Source organism: Oncorhynchus mykiss, unplaced genomic scaffold (genome assembly GCF_013265735.2).
Source record: "Oncorhynchus mykiss isolate Arlee unplaced genomic scaffold, USDA_OmykA_1.1 un_scaffold_130, whole genome shotgun sequence".
NCBI lineage: Eukaryota > Metazoa > Chordata > Actinopteri > Salmoniformes > Salmonidae > Oncorhynchus > Oncorhynchus mykiss.
This window is the reverse complement of record NW_023493663.1, coordinates 614,362-632,500: the sequence shown is the minus strand read 5'-3', so window position 1 is coordinate 632,500 and position 18,139 is coordinate 614,362. Positions and strand designations below refer to the sequence as shown.

At 43.2% G+C, this 18,139-nt stretch overlaps 1 protein-coding gene across 1 annotated transcript in view; it reads right to left on the bottom strand.

Annotated features, from left to right (window-relative positions):
* LOC110518409 (unconventional myosin-XV-like) overlaps positions 1 to 18,139 on the bottom strand; it is a 100,241-nt gene that overhangs the window by 10,329 nt on the left and 71,773 nt on the right. The window contains exons 28-29 of the mRNA XM_036972238.1: positions 15,097 to 15,192; positions 4,134 to 4,369 (exon numbers count right to left, since the gene is read on the bottom strand). Of these exons, the coding sequence (XP_036828133.1) occupies positions 4,134 to 4,369; positions 15,097 to 15,192 (332 nt within the window). The remainder of the gene's footprint in view (positions 1 to 4,133; positions 4,370 to 15,096; positions 15,193 to 18,139) is intronic.

Genomic DNA, 18,139 nt, shown 5'->3' with positions numbered 1-18,139 from the left:
TGTGTGTGTGTGTGTTCTTACTTCAGTAGGTGTGTGTGTGTGTTCTTACTTCAGTAGGTGTGTGTGTGTGTGTTCTTACTTCAGTAGGTGTGTGTGTGTTCTTACTTCAGTAGGTGTGTGTGTGTGTGTTCTTACTTCAGTAGGTGTGTGTGTGTGTGTTCTTACTTCAGTAGGTGTGTGTGTGTGTGTTCTTACTTCAGTAGGTGTGTGTGTGTGTTCTTACTTCAGTAGGTGTGTGTGTTCTTACTTCAGTAGGTGTGTGTGTGTGTGTGTTCTTACTTCAGTAGGTGTGTGTGTGTGTGTTCTTACTTCAGTAGGTGTGTGTGTGTTCTTACTTCAGTAGGTGTGTGTGTGTGTGTTCTTACTTCAGTAGGTGTGTGTGTGTGTGTTCTTACTTCAGTAGGTGTGTGTGTGTGTGTTCTTACTTCAGTAGGTGTGTGTGTGTGTTCTTACTTCAGTAGGTGTGTGTGTGTTCTTACTTCAGTAGGTGTGTGTGTGTGTGTTCTTACTTCAGTAGGTGTGTGTGTGTTCTTACTTCAGTAGGTGTGTGTGTGTGTGTTCTTACTTCAGTAGGTGTGTGTGTGTGTTCTTACTTCAGTAGGTGTGTGTGTGTTCTTACTTCAGTAGGTGTGTGTGTGTGTTCTTACTTCAGTAGGTGTGTGTGTGTTCTTACTTCAGTAGGTGTGTGTGTGTTCTTACTTCAGTAGGTGTGTGTGTGTTCTTACTTCAGTAGGTGTGTGTGTGTGTGTTCTTACTTCAGTAGGTGTGTGTGTGTGTTCTTACTTCAGTAGGTGTGTGTGTGTGTTCTTACTTCAGTAGGTGTGTGTGTATGTGTTCTTACTTCAGTAGGTGTGTGTGTGTGTGTTCTTACTTCAGTAGGTGTGTGTGTTCTTACTTCAGTAGGTGTGTGTGTGTGTGTTCTTACTTCAGTAGGTGTGTGTGTGTGTTCTTACCTCAGTAGGTGTGTGTGTGTTCTTACTTCAGTAGGTGTGTGTGTGTGTTCTTACTTCAGTAGGTGTGTGTGTGTGTGTTCTTACTTCAGTAGGTGTGTGTGTGTGTGTTCTTACTTCAGTAGGTGTGTGTGTGTGTGTTCTTACTTCAGTAGGTGTGTGTGTGTTCTTACTTCAGTAGGTGTGTGTGTGTGTGTTCTTACTTCAGTAGGTGTGTGTGTGTGTTCTTACTTCAGTAGGTGTGTGTGTGTGTTCTTACTTCAGTAGGTGTGTGTGTGTTCTTACTTCAGTAGGTGTGTGTGTTCTTACTTCAGTAGGTGTGTGTGTGTGTTCTTACTTCAGTAGGTGTGTGTGTGTGTTCTTACTTCAGTAGGTGTGTGTGTGTGTGTTCTTACTTCAGTAGGTGTGTGTGTGTGTTCTTACTTCAGTAGGTGTGTGTGTGTTCTTACTTCAGTAGGTGTGTGTGTGTGTGTTCTTACTTCAGTAGGTGTGTGTGTGTTCTTACTTCAGTAGGTGTGTGTGTGTGTGTTCTTACTTCAGTAGGTGTGTGTGTATGTGTTCTTACTTCAGTAGGTGTGTGTGTGTGTGTTCTTACTTCAGTAGGTGTGTGTGTGTGTGTTCTTACTTCAGTAGGTGTGTGTGTGTGTGTTCTTACTTCAGTAGGTGTGTGTGTGTGTGTTCTTACTTCAGTAGGTGTGTGTGTGTGTGTTCTTACTTCAGTAGGTGTGTGTGTGTGTGTTCTTACTTCAGTAGGTGTGTGTGTGTGTGTTCTTACTTCAGTAGGTGTGTGTGTGTTCTTACCTCAGTAGGTGTGTGTGTGTGTGTTCTTACTTCAGTAGGTGTGTGTGTGTGTTCTTACTTCAGTAGGTGTGTGTGTGTGTTCTTACTTCAGTAGGTGTGTGTGTGTGTTCTTACTTCAGTAGGTGTGTGTGTGTTCTTACTTCAGTAGGTGTGTGTGTGTGTTCTTACTTCAGTAGGTGTGTGTGTGTGTTCTTACTTCAGTAGGTGTGTGTGTGTGTGTTCTTACTTCAGTAGGTGTGTGTGTGTGTTCTTACTTCAGTAGGTGTGTGTGTGTTCTTACTTCAGTAGGTGTGTGTGTGTGTTCTTACTTCAGTAGGTGTGTGTGTGTTCTTACTTCAGTAGGTGTGTGTGTGTTCTTACTTCAGTAGGTGTGTGTGTGTTCTTACTTCAGTAGGTGTGTGTGTGTGTGTTCTTACTTCAGTAGGTGTGTGTGTGTGTTCTTACTTCAGTAGGTGTGTGTGTGTGTTCTTACTTCAGTAGGTGTGTGTGTTCTTACTTCAGTAGGTGTGTGTGTATGTGTTCTTACTTCAGTAGGTGTGTGTGTGTTCTTACTTCAGTAGGTGTGTGTGTTCTTACTTCAGTAGGTGTGTGTGTGTGTGTTCTTACTTCAGTAGGTGTGTGTGTGTGTTCTTACCTCAGTAGGTGTGTGTGTGTTCTTACTTCAGTAGGTGTGTGTGTGTGTTCTTACTTCAGTAGGTGTGTGTGTGTGTGTTCTTACTTCAGTAGGTGTGTGTGTGTGTGTTCTTACTTCAGTAGGTGTGTGTGTGTGTGTTCTTACTTCAGTAGGTGTGTGTGTGTTCTTACTTCAGTAGGTGTGTGTGTGTGTGTTCTTACTTCAGTAGGTGTGTGTGTGTGTTCTTACTTCAGTAGGTGTGTGTGTGTGTTCTTACTTCAGTAGGTGTGTGTGTGTTCTTACTTCAGTAGGTGTGTGTGTTCTTACTTCAGTAGGTGTGTGTGTGTGTTCTTACTTCAGTAGGTGTGTGTGTGTGTTCTTACTTCAGTAGGTGTGTGTGTGTGTGTTCTTACTTCAGTAGGTGTGTGTGTGTGTTCTTACTTCAGTAGGTGTGTGTGTGTGTGTGTTCTTACTTCAGTAGGTGTGTGTGTGTTCTTACTTCAGTAGGTGTGTGTGTGTGTGTTCTTACTTCAGTAGGTGTGTGTGTGTTCTTACTTCAGTAGGTGTGTGTGTGTGTGTTCTTACTTCAGTAGGTGTGTGTGTATGTGTTCTTACTTCAGTAGGTGTGTGTGTGTGTGTTCTTACTTCAGTAGGTGTGTGTGTGTGTGTTCTTACTTCAGTAGGTGTGTGTGTGTGTGTTCTTACTTCAGTAGGTGTGTGTGTGTGTGTTCTTACTTCAGTAGGTGTGTGTGTGTGTGTTCTTACTTCAGTAGGTGTGTGTGTGTGTGTTCTTACTTCAGTAGGTGTGTGTGTGTGTGTTCTTACTTCAGTAGGTGTGTGTGTGTTCTTACCTCAGTAGGTGTGTGTGTGTGTGTTCTTACTTCAGTAGGTGTGTGTGTGTGTTCTTACTTCAGTAGGTGTGTGTGTGTGTTCTTACTTCAGTAGGTGTGTGTGTGTGTTCTTACTTCAGTAGGTGTGTGTGTGTTCTTACTTCAGTAGGTGTGTGTGTGTGTTCTTACTTCAGTAGGTGTGTGTGTGTGTTCTTACTTCAGTAGGTGTGTGTGTGTGTGTGTTCTTACTTCAGTAGGTGTGTGTGTGTGTTCTTACTTCAGTAGGTGTGTGTGTGTGTGTTCTTACTTCAGTAGGTGTGTGTGTGTGTGTTCTTACTTCAGTAGGTGTGTGTGTGTGTGTTCTTACTTCAGTAGGTGTGTGTGTGTGTGTTCTTACTTCAGTAGGTGTGTGTGTGTGTTCTTACTTCAGTAGGTGTGTGTGTGTGTGTTCTTACTTCAGTAGGTGTGTATGTGTGTGTGTTCTTACTTCAGTAGGTGTGTGTGTGTGTTCTTACTTCAGTAGGTGTGTGTGTGTGTTCTTACTTCAGTAGGTGTGTGTGTGTGTGTTCTTACTTCAGTAGGTGTGTGTGTGTTCTTACTTCAGTAGGTGTGTGTATGTGTGTTCTTACTTCAGTAGGTGTGTGTGTGTGTTCTTACTTCAGTAGGTGTGTGTGTGTGTTCTTACTTCAGTAGGTGTGTGTGTGTTCTTACTTCAGTAGGTGTGTGTGTGTGTGTTCTTACTTCAGTAGGTGTGTGTGTGTTCTTACTTCAGTAGGTGTGTGTGTGTGTGTTCTTACTTCAGTAGGTGTGTGTGTGTTCTTACTTCAGTAGGTGTGTGTGTGTGTGTTCTTACTTCAGTAGGTGTGTGTGTGTTCTTACTTCAGTAGGTGTGTGTGTGTGTGTGTTCTTACTTCAGTAGGTGTGTGTGTGTGTTCTTACTTCAGTAGGTGTGTGTGCAGCCTGGAGGAGGGGAGGAAGCAGCAGACACACCCCAGCAGCAGCAGCCAGCCTCTCTCCGCGTTGTCATGGTTAGGGTTCCGCCACACCTGGTTGGCCAGCTGAGCCAGGATCTCGTCTCGCAGGCCCTGATTGGCCAGTCCTCTCTGGATGATGTAGTTCCCAAACAGGTTCTCCTGAGCCCCATTCAGGTGGGGGTCGCCCATGAACCTCAGGATCTACAACATAGAACCACATCCCTTAATACTTAGAACACAGATACGACACAGACAGAACCCTAACACTTAAACACCTAGAACACATAGATAGACAGAACCCTAACACTTAAACACCTAGAACACAGTGATAGACAGAACCCTAACACTTAAACACCTAGAACGCAGAATCCTAACACCTAGAACACGGAAATAGACAGAACCCTAACACTTAAACAACTAGAACACAGAGCTAGACAGAACCATAACACTTAAACACCTAGAACACAGAGCTAGATGGAACCCTAACACTTAGACACCTACAACACAGAGCTAGATAGAACCCTAACACTTAAACACCTAGAATACTGAAATAGACAGAACCCTAACACTTAAACACCTAGAACAAAGAAATAGACAGAACCCTAACACTTAAACACCTAGAACACAGAGATAGACTGAACCCTGACACTTAAACTCCTAGAACACAGAATCCTAAACTTAAACACCTAGCACACAGATAGACAGAACTCTAACTCTTAAACACCTAGAACACATAGATAGACAGAACCCTAACACTTAAACAACTAGAACACAGAGCTAGACAGAACCCTAACACCTAAACACCTAGAACACAGAGCTAAATAGAACCCTAACACTTAAACACCTAGAACACAGAGATAGACGGAACCCTAACACTTAAACGCCTAGAACACAGAGATATACATGACCCTATGATAAGGGAATTTATATGCTTAAAGGTAGTGACTAAAGAATTCCACCCTGAAACGTAATTATGACATTATGTAACATATATAATGAATAATAAGACAAACGTAACTATTAGTAATCATTCGATACTGTAACATGTATAATGAATTATAATGATAAACTTCAGTCTAATAAGGTTTGGTCGAGACAAGGAGAAATGTGTGTGTGGCTAAGAAGATACCGAGAACAATTAAACTGTGTATGACCTGACCTGGCTAGAACTCTGAGAACCTTACGGCAGGACAGGGAGTCCCGTCAAGGTTCCTCTAATCTCAGGGGAATGGAAACGCCAGCTTGGTAGTGATAAACAGTGGTGAGAACCATGACAGAAGTTTAGTCCCACCTACTGTTCGTGTGAAAGGTATGTGGGTAGGTTATCTACTGTTCATGTGTAGGTTATCTACTGTTCATGTGTAGGTTATCTACTGTTCATGTGGAGGTTATCTACTGTTCATGTGGAGGTTATCTACTGTTCATGTGTAGGTTATCTACTGTTCATGTGTAGGTTATCTACTGTTCATGTGTAGGTTATCTACTGTTCATGGGTAGGTTATCTACTGTTCATGGGGAGGTTATCTACTGTTCATGTGTAGGTTATCTACTGTTCATGTGTAGGTTATCTACTGTTCATGGGTAGGTTATCTACTGTTCATGTGTAGGTTATCTACTGTTCATGTGTAGGTTATCTACTGTTCATGGGGAGGTTATCTACTGTTTGTGTGGAGGTTATCTACGGTTTGTGTGTAGGTTATCTACTGTTCATGTGGAGGTTATCTACTGTTCATGTGTAGGTTATCTACTGTTCATGTGTAGGTTATCTACTGTTCATGTGTAGGTTATCTACTGTTCATGTGTAGGTTATCTACTGTTCATGTGTAGGTTATCTACTGTTCATGTGGAGGTTATCTACTGTTTGTGTGGAGGTATGTGGGTAGGTTATCTACTGTTCATGGGGAGGTTATCTACTGTTTGTGTGGAGGTTATCTACTGTTTGTGTGGAGGTATGTGGGTAGGTTATCTACTGTTTGTGTGGAGGTATGTGGGTAGGTTATCTACTGTTCGTGTGGAGGTTATCTACTGTTTGTGTGGAGGTATGTGGGTAGGTTATCTACTGTTCATGTGTAGGTTATCTACTGTTTGTGTGGAGGTATGTGGGTAGGTTATCTACTGTTCATGTGGAGGTTATCTACTGTTCGTGTGGAGGTTATCTACTGTTTGTGGGTAGGTTATCTACTGTTCATGTGTAGGTTATCTACTGTTTGTGTGTAGGTTATCTACTGTTCATGTGGAGGTTATCTACTGTTTGTGTGGAGGTTATCTACTGTTTGTGTGGAGGTTATCTACTGTTTGTGTGGAGGTTATCTACTGTTCATGTGTAGGTTATCTACTGTTCATGTGGAGGTTATCTACTGTTTGTGTGGAGGTTATCTACTGTATGTGTGTAGGTTATCTACTGTTCGTGTGGAGGTATGTGGGTAGGTTATCTACTGTTTGTGTGGAGGTATGTGTGTAGGTTATCTACTGTTTGTGTGGAGGTATGTGGGTAGGTTATCTACTGTTTGTGTGGAGGTATGTGTGTAGATTATCTACTGTTTGTGTGGAGGTTATCTACTGTTTGTGTGGAGGTATGTGGGTAGGTTATCTACTGTTTGTGTGGAGGTATGTGTGTAGGTTATCTACTGTTTGTGTGGAGGTATGTGGGTAGGTTATCTACTGTTTGTGTGGAGGTATGTGGGTAGGTTATCTACTGTTTGTGTGGAGGTTATCTACTGTTTGTGTGGAGGTATGTGGGTAGGTTATCTACTGTTTGTGTGGAGGTATGTGGGTAGGTTATCTACTGTTTGTGTGGAGGTATGTGGGTAGGTTATCTACTGTTTGTGTGGAGGTTATCTACTGTTTGTGTGGAGGTTATCTACTGTTCGTGTGGAGGTTATCTACTGTTTGTGTGGAGGTTATCTACTGTTTGTGTGGAGGTATGTGGGTAGGTTATCTACTGTTTGTGTGGAGGTATGTGGGTAGGTTATCTACTGTTTGTGTGGAGGTATGTGGGTAGGTTATCTACTGTTTGTGTGGAGGTATGTGTGTAGGTTATCTACTGTTTGTGTGGAGGTATGTGGGTAGGTTATCTACTGTTTGTGTGGAGGTATGTGGGTAGGTTATCTACTGTTTGTGTGGAGGTATGTGGGTAGGTTATCTACTGTTTGTGTGGAGGTTATCTACTGTTTGTGTGGAGGTATGTGGGTAGGTTATCTACTGTTTGTGTGGAGGTATGTGGGTAGGTTATCTACTGTTTGTGTGGAGGTTATCTACTGTTTGTGTGGAGGTATGTGGGTAGGTTATCTACTGTTTGTGTGGAGGTATGTGGGTAGGTTATCTACTGTTTGTGTGGAGGTATGTGTGTAGGTTATCTACTGTTTGTGTGGAGGTTATCTACTGTTTGTGTGGAGGTTATCTACTGTTTGTGTGGAGGTATGTGGGTAGGTTATCTACTGTTTGTGTGGAGGTATGTGGGTAGGTTATCTACTGTTTGTGTGGAGGTTATCTACTGTTTGTGTGGAGGTTATCTACTGTTTGTGTGGAGGTTATCTACTGTTCGTGTGGAGGTTATCTACTGTTTGTGTGGAGGTATGTGGGTAGGTTATCTACTGTTCGTGTGGAGGTTATCTACTGTTTGTGTGGAGGTTATCTACTGTTCGTGTGGAGGTTATCTACTGTTTGTGTGGAGGTATGTGGGTAGGTTATCTACTGTTTGTGTGGAGGTATGTGGGTAGGTTATCTACTGTTTGTGTGGAGGTATGTGGGTAGGTTATCTACTGTTTGTGTGGAGGTTATCTACTGTTTGTGTGGAGGTATGTGGGTAGGTTATCTACTGTTTGTGTGGAGGTATGTGGGTAGGTTATCTACTGTTTGTGTGGAGGTTATCTACTGTTCGTGTGTAGGTTATCTACTGTTTGTGTGGAGGTATGTGTGTAGGTTATCTACTGTTTGTGTGGAGGTATGTGGGTAGGTTATCTACTGTTTGTGTGGAGGTATGTGGGTAGGTTATCTACTGTTTGTGTGGAGGTATGTGGGTAGGTTATCTACTGTTTGTGTGGAGGTTATCTACTGTTTGTGTGGAGGTATGTGTGGAGGTTATCTACTGTTTGTGTGGAGGTATGTGGGTAGGTTATCTACTGTTTGTGTGGAGGTATGTGGGTAGGTTATCTACTGTTTGTGTGGAGGTATGTGGGTAGGTTATCTACTGTTTGTGTGGAGGTTATCTACTGTTTGTGTGTAGGTTATCTACTGTTTGTGTGGAGGTATGTGGGTAGGTTATCTACTGTTTGTGTGGAGGTTATCTACTGTTTGTGTGGAGGTATGTGGGTAGGTTATCTACTGTTTGTGTGGAGGTATGTGGGTAGGTTATCTACTGTTTGTGTGGAGGTATGTGGGTAGGTTATCTACTGTTTGTGTGGAGGTATGTGGGTAGGTTATCTACTGTTTGTGTGGAGGTTATCTACTGTTTGTGTGGAGGTTATCTACTGTTTGTGTGGAGGTATGTGGGTAGGTTATCTACTGTTTGTGTGGAGGTATGTGGGTAGGTTATCTACTGTTTGTGTGGAGGTATGTGTGGAGGTTATCTACTGTTTGTGTGGAGGTATGTGGGTAGGTTATCTACTGTTTGTGTGGAGGTATGTGGGTAGGTTATCTACTGTTTGTGTGGAGGTATGTGGGTAGGTTATCTACTGTTTGTGTGGAGGTATGTGGGTAGGTTATCTACTGTTTGTGTGGAGGTATGTGGGTAGGTTATCTACTGTTTGTGTGGAGGTATGTGTGTAGGTTATCTACTGTTTGTGTGGAGGTATGTGGGTAGGTTATCTACTGTTTGTGTGGAGGTATGTGGGTAGGTTATCTACTGTTTGTGTGGAGGTATGTGGGTAGGTTATCTACTGTTTGTGAGTAGGTATGTGGGTAGGTTATCTACTGTTTGTGTGGAGGTATGTGGGTAGGTTATCTACTGTTTGTGTGGAGGTATGTGGGTAGGTTATCTACTGTTTGTGTGGAGGTATGTGGGTAGGTTATCTACTGTTTGTGTGGAGGTATGTGGGTAGGTTATATACTGTTTGTGTGGAGGTATGTGTGGAGGTTATCTACTGTTTGTGTGGAGGTATGTGGGTAGGTTATCTACTGTTTGTGTGGAGGTATGTGGGTAGGTTATCTACTGTTTGTGTGGAGGTATGTGGGTAGGTTATATACTGTTTGTGTGGAGGTATGTGTGTAGGTTATCTACTGTTTGTGTGGAGGTATGTGGGTAGGTTATCTACTGTTTGTGTGGAGGTATGTGGGTAGGTTATCTACTGTTTGTGTGGAGGTATGTGGGTAGGTTATCTACTGTTTGTGTGGAGGTATGTGGGTAGGTTATCTACTGTTTGTGTGGAGGTATGTGGGTAGGTTATCTACTGTTTGTGTTGAGGTATGTGGGTAGGTTATCTACTGTTTGTGTGGAGGTATGTGGGTAGGTTATCTACTGTTTGTGTGGAGGTTATCTACTGTTTGTGTGGAGGTTATCTACTGTTTGTGTGGAGGTTATCTACTGTTCATGTGTAGGTTATCTACTGTTCATGTGTAGGTTATCTACTGTTTGTGTGGAGGTATGTGTGTAGGTTATCTACTGTTTGTGTGGAGGTTATCTACTGTTCATGTGGAGGTTATCTACTGTTCATGTGTAGGTTATCTACTGTTCATGTGTAGGTTATCTACTGTTTGTGTGGAGGTTATCTACTGTTCATGTGTAGGTTATCTACTGTTCATGTGTAGGTTATCTACTGTTTGTGTGGAGGTATGTGGGTAGGTTATCTACTGTTTGTGTGTAGGTTATCTACTGTTCATGTGTAGGTTATCTACTGTTCATGTGTAGGTTATCTACTGTTCATGTGTAGGTTATCTACTGTTTGTGTGGAGGTATGTGGGTAGGTTATCTACTGTTTGTGTGGAGGTATGTGTGTAGGTTATCTACTGTTTGTGTGGAGGTATGTGGGTAGGTTATCTACTGTTTGTGTGGAGGTATGTGGGTAGGTTATCTACTGTTTGTGTGGAGGTATGTGGGTAGGTTATCTACTGTTTGTGTGGAGGTTATCTACTGTTTGTGTGGAGGTATGTGGGTAGGTTATCTACTGTTCATGTGTAGGTTATCTACTGTTCATGTGGAGGTATGTGGGTAGGTTATCTACTGTTTGTGTGGAGGTATGTGGGTAGGTTATCTACTGTTTGTGTGGAGGTATGTGGGTAGGTTATCTACTGTTTGTGTGGAGGTATGTGGGTAGGTTATCTACTGTTTGTGTGGAGGTATGTGGGTAGGTTATCTACTGTATGTGTGGAGGTATGTGGGTAGGTTATCTACTGTTTGTGTGGAGGTATGTGGGTAGGTTATCTACTGTTTGTGTGGAGGTATGTGGGTAGGTTATCTACTGTTTGTGTGGAGGTATGTGGGTAGGTTATCTACTGTTTGTGTGGAGGTATGTGGGTAGGTTATCTACTGTTTGTGTGGAGGTATGTGTGGAGGTTATCTACTGTATGTGTGTAGGTTATCTACTGTTTGTGTGGAGGTATGTGGGTAGGTTATCTACTGTTTGTGTGGAGGTATGTGGGTAGGTTATCTACTGTTTGTGTGGAGGTATGTGGGTAGGTTATCTACTGTTCATGTGTAGGTTATCTACTGTTTGTGTGGAGGTATGTGGGTAGGTTATCTACTGTTTGTGTGGAGGTATGTGGGTAGGTTATCTACTGTTCGTGTGTAGGTATGTGGGTAGGTTATCTACTGTTTGTGTGGAGGTTATATACTGTTTGTGTGGAGGTATGTGTGTAGGTTATCTACTGTTTGTGTGGAGGTATGTGGGTAGGTTATCTACTGTTTGTGTGGAGGTATGTGGGTAGGTTATCTACTGTTTGTGTGGAGGTATGTGGGTAGGTTATCTACTGTTTGTGTGGAGGTATGTGGGTAGGTTATCTACTGTTTGTGTGGAGGTATGTGGGTAGGTTATCTACTGTTTGTGTGGAGGTATGTGTGGAGGTTATCTAATGTTCATGTGGAGGTATGTGGGTAGGTTATCTACTGTTCATGTGGAGGTATGTGGGTAGGTTATCTACTGTTTGTGTGGAGGTTATCTACTGTTTGTGTGGAGGTATGTGGGTAGGTTATCTACTGTTTGTGTGGAGGTATGTGGGTAGGTTATATACTGTTTGTGTGGAGGTATGTGGGTAGGTTATCTACTGTTTGTGTGGAGGTATGTGGGTAGGTTATCTACTGTTTGTGTGGAGGTATGTGGGTAGGTTATCTACTGTTTGTGTGGAGGTATGTGGGTAGGTTATCTACTGTTTGTGTGGAGGTATGTGGGTAGGTTATCTACTGTTTGTGTGGAGGTATGTGGGTAGGTTATCTACTGTTCATGTGTAGGTTATCTACTGTTTGTGTGGAGGTATGTGGGTAGGTTATCTACTGTTTGTGTGGAGGTATGTGGGTAGGTTATCTACTGTTCATGTGGAGGTTATCTACTGTTTGTGTGGAGGTATGTGGGTAGGTTATCTACTGTTTGTGTGGAGGTATGTGGGTAGGTTATCTACTGTTTGTGTGGAGGTATGTGGGTAGGTTATCTACTGTTCATGTGTAGGTTATCTACTGTTTGTGTGGAGGTTATCTACTGTTTGTGTGGAGGTATGTGGGTAGGTTATCTACTGTTTGTGTGGAGGTATGTGGGTAGGTTATCTACTGTTTGTGTGGAGGTATGTGGGTAGGTTATCTACTGTTTGTGTGGAGGTATGTGGGTAGGTTATCTACTGTTTGTGTGGAGGTATGTGGGTAGGTTATCTACTGTTTGTGTGGAGGTATGTGGGTAGGTTATATACTGTTCGTGTGGAGGTATGTGGGTAGGTTATCTACTGTTTGTGTGGAGGTATGTGGGTAGGTTATCTACTGTTTGTGTGGAGGTATGTGGGTAGGTTATCTACTGTTTGTGTGGAGGTATGTGGGTAGGTTATCTACTGTTTGTGTGGAGGTATGTGGGTAGGTTATCTACTGTTTGTGTGGAGGTATGTGGGTAGGTTATCTACTGTTTGTGTGGAGGTATGTGGGTAGGTTATCTACTGTTTGTGTGGAGGTATGTGGGTAGGTTATCTACTGTTTGTGTGGAGGTATGTGGGTAGGTTATCTACTGTTTGTGTGGAGGTATGTGGGTAGGTTATCTACTGTTTGTGTGGAGGTATGTGGGTAGGTTATCTACTGTTTGTGTGGAGGTATGTGGGTAGGTTATCTACTGTTTGTGTGGAGGTTATCTACTGTTTGTGTGGAGGTATGTGGGTAGGTTATCTACTGTATGTGTGGAGGTTATCTACTGTTTGTGTGGAGGTATGTGGGTAGGTTATCTACTGTTTGTGTGGAGGTATGTGGGTAGGTTATCTACTGTTTGTGTGGAGGTATGTGTGTAGGTTATCTACTGTTTGTGTGGAGGTTATCTACTGTTTGTGTGGAGGTTATCTACTGTTTGTGTGGAGGTTATATACTGTTTGTGTGGAGGTATGTGTGTAGGTTATCTACTGTTTGTGTGTAGGTATGTGGGTAGGTTATCTACTGTTCGTGTGTAGGTTATCTACTGTTTGTGTGGAGGTTATATACTGTTTGTGTGGAGGTATGTGGGTAGGTTATCTACTGTTTGTGTGTAGGTATGTGGGTAGGTTATCTACTGTTTGTGTGGAGGTATGTGGGTGGGTTATCTACTGTTTGTGTGGAGGTATGTGGGTAGGTTATCTACTGTTTGTGTGGAGGTATGTGTGTAGGTTATCTACTGTTCGTGTGGAGGTTATATACTGTTTGTGTGGAGGTATGTGTGTAGGTTATCTACTGTTCGTGTGGAGGTTATCTACTGTTTGTGTGGAGGTATGTGGGTAGGTTATCTACTGTTTGTGTGGAGGTATGTGGGTAGGTTATCTACTGTTTGTGTGGAGGTATGTGTGGAGGTTATCTACTGTTTGTGTGGAGGTTATCTACTGTTTGTGTGGAGGTATGTGGGTAGGTTATCTACTGTTTGTGTGGAGGTATGTGGGTAGGTTATCTACTGTTTGTGTGGAGGTATGTGTGGAGGTTATCTACTGTTCGTGTGTAGGTATGTGGGTAGGTTATCTACTGTTTGTGTGGAGGTATGTGGGTAGGTTATCTACTGTTCGTGTGTAGGTATGTGGGTAGGTTATCTACTGTTTGTGTGGAGGTTATCTACTGTTTGTGTGGAGGTTATATACTGTTTGTGTGGAGGTATGTGTGTAGGTTATCTACTGTTTGTGTGGAGGTATGTGTGTAGGTTATCTACTGTTTGTGTGGAGGTATGTGTGTAGGTTATCTGCTGTTTGTGTGGAGGTATGTGGGTAGGTTATCTACTGTTTGTGTGGAGGTATGTGGGTAGGTTATCTACTGTTTGTGTGGAGGTATGTGGGTAGGTTATCTACTGTTTGTGTGGAGGTATGTGGGTAGTTTATCTACTGTTTGTGTGGAGGTATGTGGGTAGGTTATCTACTGTTTGTGTGGAGGTATGTGTGTAGGTTATCTACTGTTTGTGTGGAGGTATGTGGGTAGGTTATCTACTGTTTGTGTGGAGGTATGTGGGTAGGTTATCTACTGTTTGTGTGGAGGTATGTGGGTAGGTTATCTACTGTTTGTGTGGAGGTATGTGGGTAGGTTATCTACTGTTTGTGTGGAGGTATGTGGGTAGGTTATCTACTGTTCGTGTGGAGGTTATCTACTGTTTGTGTGGAGGACAGGACTCACTATAATGAACAGGACTCACCATAATGAACAGGACTCACCATAATGAACAGGACTCACCATAATGAACAGGACTCACCATAATGAACAGGAGTCACCGTAATGAACAGGACTCACCGTAACGAACAGGACTCACCATAACGAACAGGACTCACCATAATGAACAGGACTCTCCATAAGGAACAGGACTCACCATAATGAACAGGACTCACCATAAGGAACAGGAGTCACCGTAATGAACAGGAGTCACCGTAATGAACAGGAGTCACCATAATGAACAGGAGTCACCATAATGAACAGGACTCACCATAATGACCAGGACTCACCATAATGAACAGGACTCACCATAATGAACAGACTCACCATAATGAACAGGACTCACCATAATGAACAGGACTCACCATAATGAACAGGACTCACCATAATGATCAGACTCACCATAATGAACAGGACTCACCATAATGAACAGGACTCACCATAATGAACAGGACTCACCATAATGAACAGGACTCCCCATAATGAACAGGACTCACCATGAGGAACAGGAGTCACCGTAATGAACAGGACTCACCATAATGAACAGACTCACCATAATGAACAGGACTCACCATAATGAACAGGACTCACCATAATGAACAGACTCACCATAATGAACAGGACTCACCATAATGAACAGGACTCACCATAATGAACAGGACTCACCATAATGAACAGACTCACCATAATGAACAGGACTCCCCATAATGAACAGGACTCACCATGAGGAACAGGAGTCACCATAATGAACAGGACTCACCATAATGAACAGGACTCACCATAATGAACAGGACTCACCATAATGAACAGGACTCACCATGAGGAACAGGAGTCACCGTAATGAACAGGAGTCACCATAATGAACAGGACTCACCATAATGAACAGGACTCACCATAATGAACAGGACTCACCATAATGAACAGGACTCACCATAATGAACAGACTCACCATAATGAACAGGACTCCCCATGATGAACAGGACTCACCATGAGGAACAGGACTCACCATAATGAACAGACTCACCATAATGAACAGGACTCACCATAATGAACAGGACTCACCATAATGAACAGACTCACCATAATGAACAGGACTCCCCATAATGAACAGGACTCACCATGAGGAACAGGAGTCACCGTAATGAACAGGACTCACCATAATAAACAGCTCCAGAGCTTCCTGTCGGAGGTCCTCATCTGTGTACGTCAGGGTCCTCTCCAAGGGAACCGTTAGCATCCCAAACATAGGCTCCTAACAGAGAGAGGGTCAGGGGTCAGGGGTCAGACCCTGGAGATTAGACATGTGTACGTCAGGGTCCTCTCCAAGGGAACCATTAGCATCCCAAACATAGGCTCCTAACAGAGAGAGGGTCAGGGGTCAGGGGTCAGACCCTGGAGATGAGACATGTGTATGTCAGGGTTGGTGTCAATTCCAGTCTCATTTGAAATTCCAATTCAATTCTTGAATTCACTCACGAAGAGGAGAATTTATGAGGAATTCATTTAGAATTTCAACCATCTTCAAGTTTCGGAATTGAATTAGAATTAGACTGTTTGGACTTTCTGAATTGCAATTTAATTTTAAATTGTAAAATTTTTTATCTTTGGAATTGAATTAGAATTTCGTATTTTAACATTTCCCAGGTAATGGAATGTAAGAATTTGTTCTTAACTGACTTGCCATACATTTTTAATGTATGTCCATTTAAAAAATATATATTTTACCTTTATTTAACTAGGCAAGTCAGTTAAGAACAAATTATTATTTTCAATGACGGCCAGTGGGTTAACTGCCTTGTACAGGGGCAGAACGAGATTAGTACCTTGTCAGCTCGGGGGTTTGAACTTGCAACCTTCCGGTTCCTAGTCCAACTCTCTAACCACTAGGCTACCCTGCCGCCCCTCCACTCTAACCACTAGGCTACCCTGCCGCCCCTCCACTCTAACCACTAGGCTACCCTGCCGCCCCTCCACTCTAACCACTAGGCTACCCTGCCGCCCCTCCACTCTAACCACTAGGCTACCCTGCCTCCTCTAACCACTAGGCTACCCTGCCGCCCCTCCACTCTAACCACTAGGCTACCCTGCCGCCCCTCCACTCTAACCACTAGGCTACCCTGCCGCCCCTCCACTCTAACCACTAGGCTACCCTGCCGCCCCTCCACTCTAACCACTAGGCTACCCTGCCGCCCCTCCACTCTAACCACTAGGCTACCCTGCCTCCTCTAACCACTAGGCTACCCTGCCGCCCCTCCACTCTAACCACTAGGCTACCCTGCCGCCCCTCCACTCTAACCACTAGGCTACCCTGCCGCCCCTCCACTCTAACCACTAGGCTACCCTGCCGCCCCTCCACTCTAACCACTAGGCTACCCTGCCTCCTCTAACCACTAGGCTACCCTGCCGCCCCTCCACTCTAACCACTAGGCTACCCTGCCACCCCTCCACTCTAACCACTAGGCTACCCTGCCGCCCCTCCACTCTAACCACTAGGCTACCCTGCCGCCCCTCCACTCTAACCACTAGGCTACCCTGCCGCCCCTCCACTCTAACCACTAGGCTACCCTGCCGCCCCTCCACTCTAACCACTAGGCTACCCTGCCGCCCCTCCACTCTAACCACTAGGCTACCCTGCCTCCTCTAACCACTAGGCTACCCTGCCGCCCCTCCACTCTAACCACTAGGCTACCCTGCCGCCCCTCCACTCTAACCACTAGGCTACCCTGCCGCCCCTCCACTCTAACCACTAGGCTACCCTGCCGCCCCTCCACTCTAACCACTAGGCTACCCTGCCTCCTCTAACCACTAGGCTACCCTGCCGCCCCTCCACTCTAACCACTAGGCTACCCTGCCACCCCTCCACTCTAACCACTAGGCTACCCTGCCGCCCCTCCACTCTAACCACTAGGCTACCCTGCCGCCCCTCCACTCTAACCACTAGGCTACCCTGCCGCCCCTCCACTCTAACCACTAGGCTACCCTGCCGCCCTGCAGGATTAATTTTCAATCAGTTCAACTGTATTTCTGTATTTCCACTATAACTAGGCTGTCTGTATTTCTGTATTTCCAATATAACTAGGCTGTCTGTATTTCTGTATTTCCACTATAACTAGGCTGTCTGTATTTCTATATTTCCAATATAACTAGGCTGTCTGTATTTCCAATATAACTAGGCTGTCTGTATTTCTGTATTTCCAATATAACTAGGCTGTCTGTATTTCTATATTTCCAATATAACTAGGCTGTCTGTATTTCCAATATAACTAGGCTGTCTGTATTTCTGTATTTCCACTATAACTAGGCTGTCTGTATTTCTGTATTTCCAATATAACTAGGCTGTCTGTATTTCTATATTTCCAATATAACTAGGCTGTCTGTATTTCTATATTTCCAATATAACTAGGCTGTCTGTATTTCTATATTTCCAATATAACTAGGCTGTCTGTATTTCCAATATAACTAGGCTGTCTGTATTTCTGTATTTCCACTATAACTAGGCTGTCTGTATTTCTATATTTCCAATATAACTAGACTGTCTGTATTTCTATATTTCCAATATAATTAGGCTGTCTGTATTTCTATATTTCCAATATAACTAGGCTGTCTGTATTTCTGTATTTCCAATATAACTAGACTGTCTGTATTTCTATATTTCCAATATAACTAGGCTGTCTGTATTTCTGTATTTCCAATATAACTAGACTGTCTGTATTTCTATATTTCCAATATAACTAGGCTGTCTGTATTTCTGTATTTCCAATATAACTAGGCTGTCTGTATTTCTATATTTCCAATATAACTAGGCTGTCTGTATTTCTATATTTCCAATATAACTAGGCTGTCTGAATTTCCAATATAACTAGGCTGTCTGTATTTCTATATTTCCAATATAACTAGGCTGTCTGTATTTCTATATTTCCAATATAACTAGGCTGTCTGTATTTCCAATATAACTAGGCTGTCTGTATTTCTGTATTTCCACTATAACTAGGCTGTCTGTATTTCTGTATTTCCACTATAACTAGGCTGTCTGTATTTCTATATTTCCAATATAACTAGGCTGTCTGTATTTCCACTATATCTAGGCTGTCTGTATTTCTGTATTTCCACTATAACTAGGCTGTCTGTATTTCTATATTTCCAATATAACTAGGCTGTCTGTATTTCTATATTTCCAATATAACTAGGCTGTCTGTATT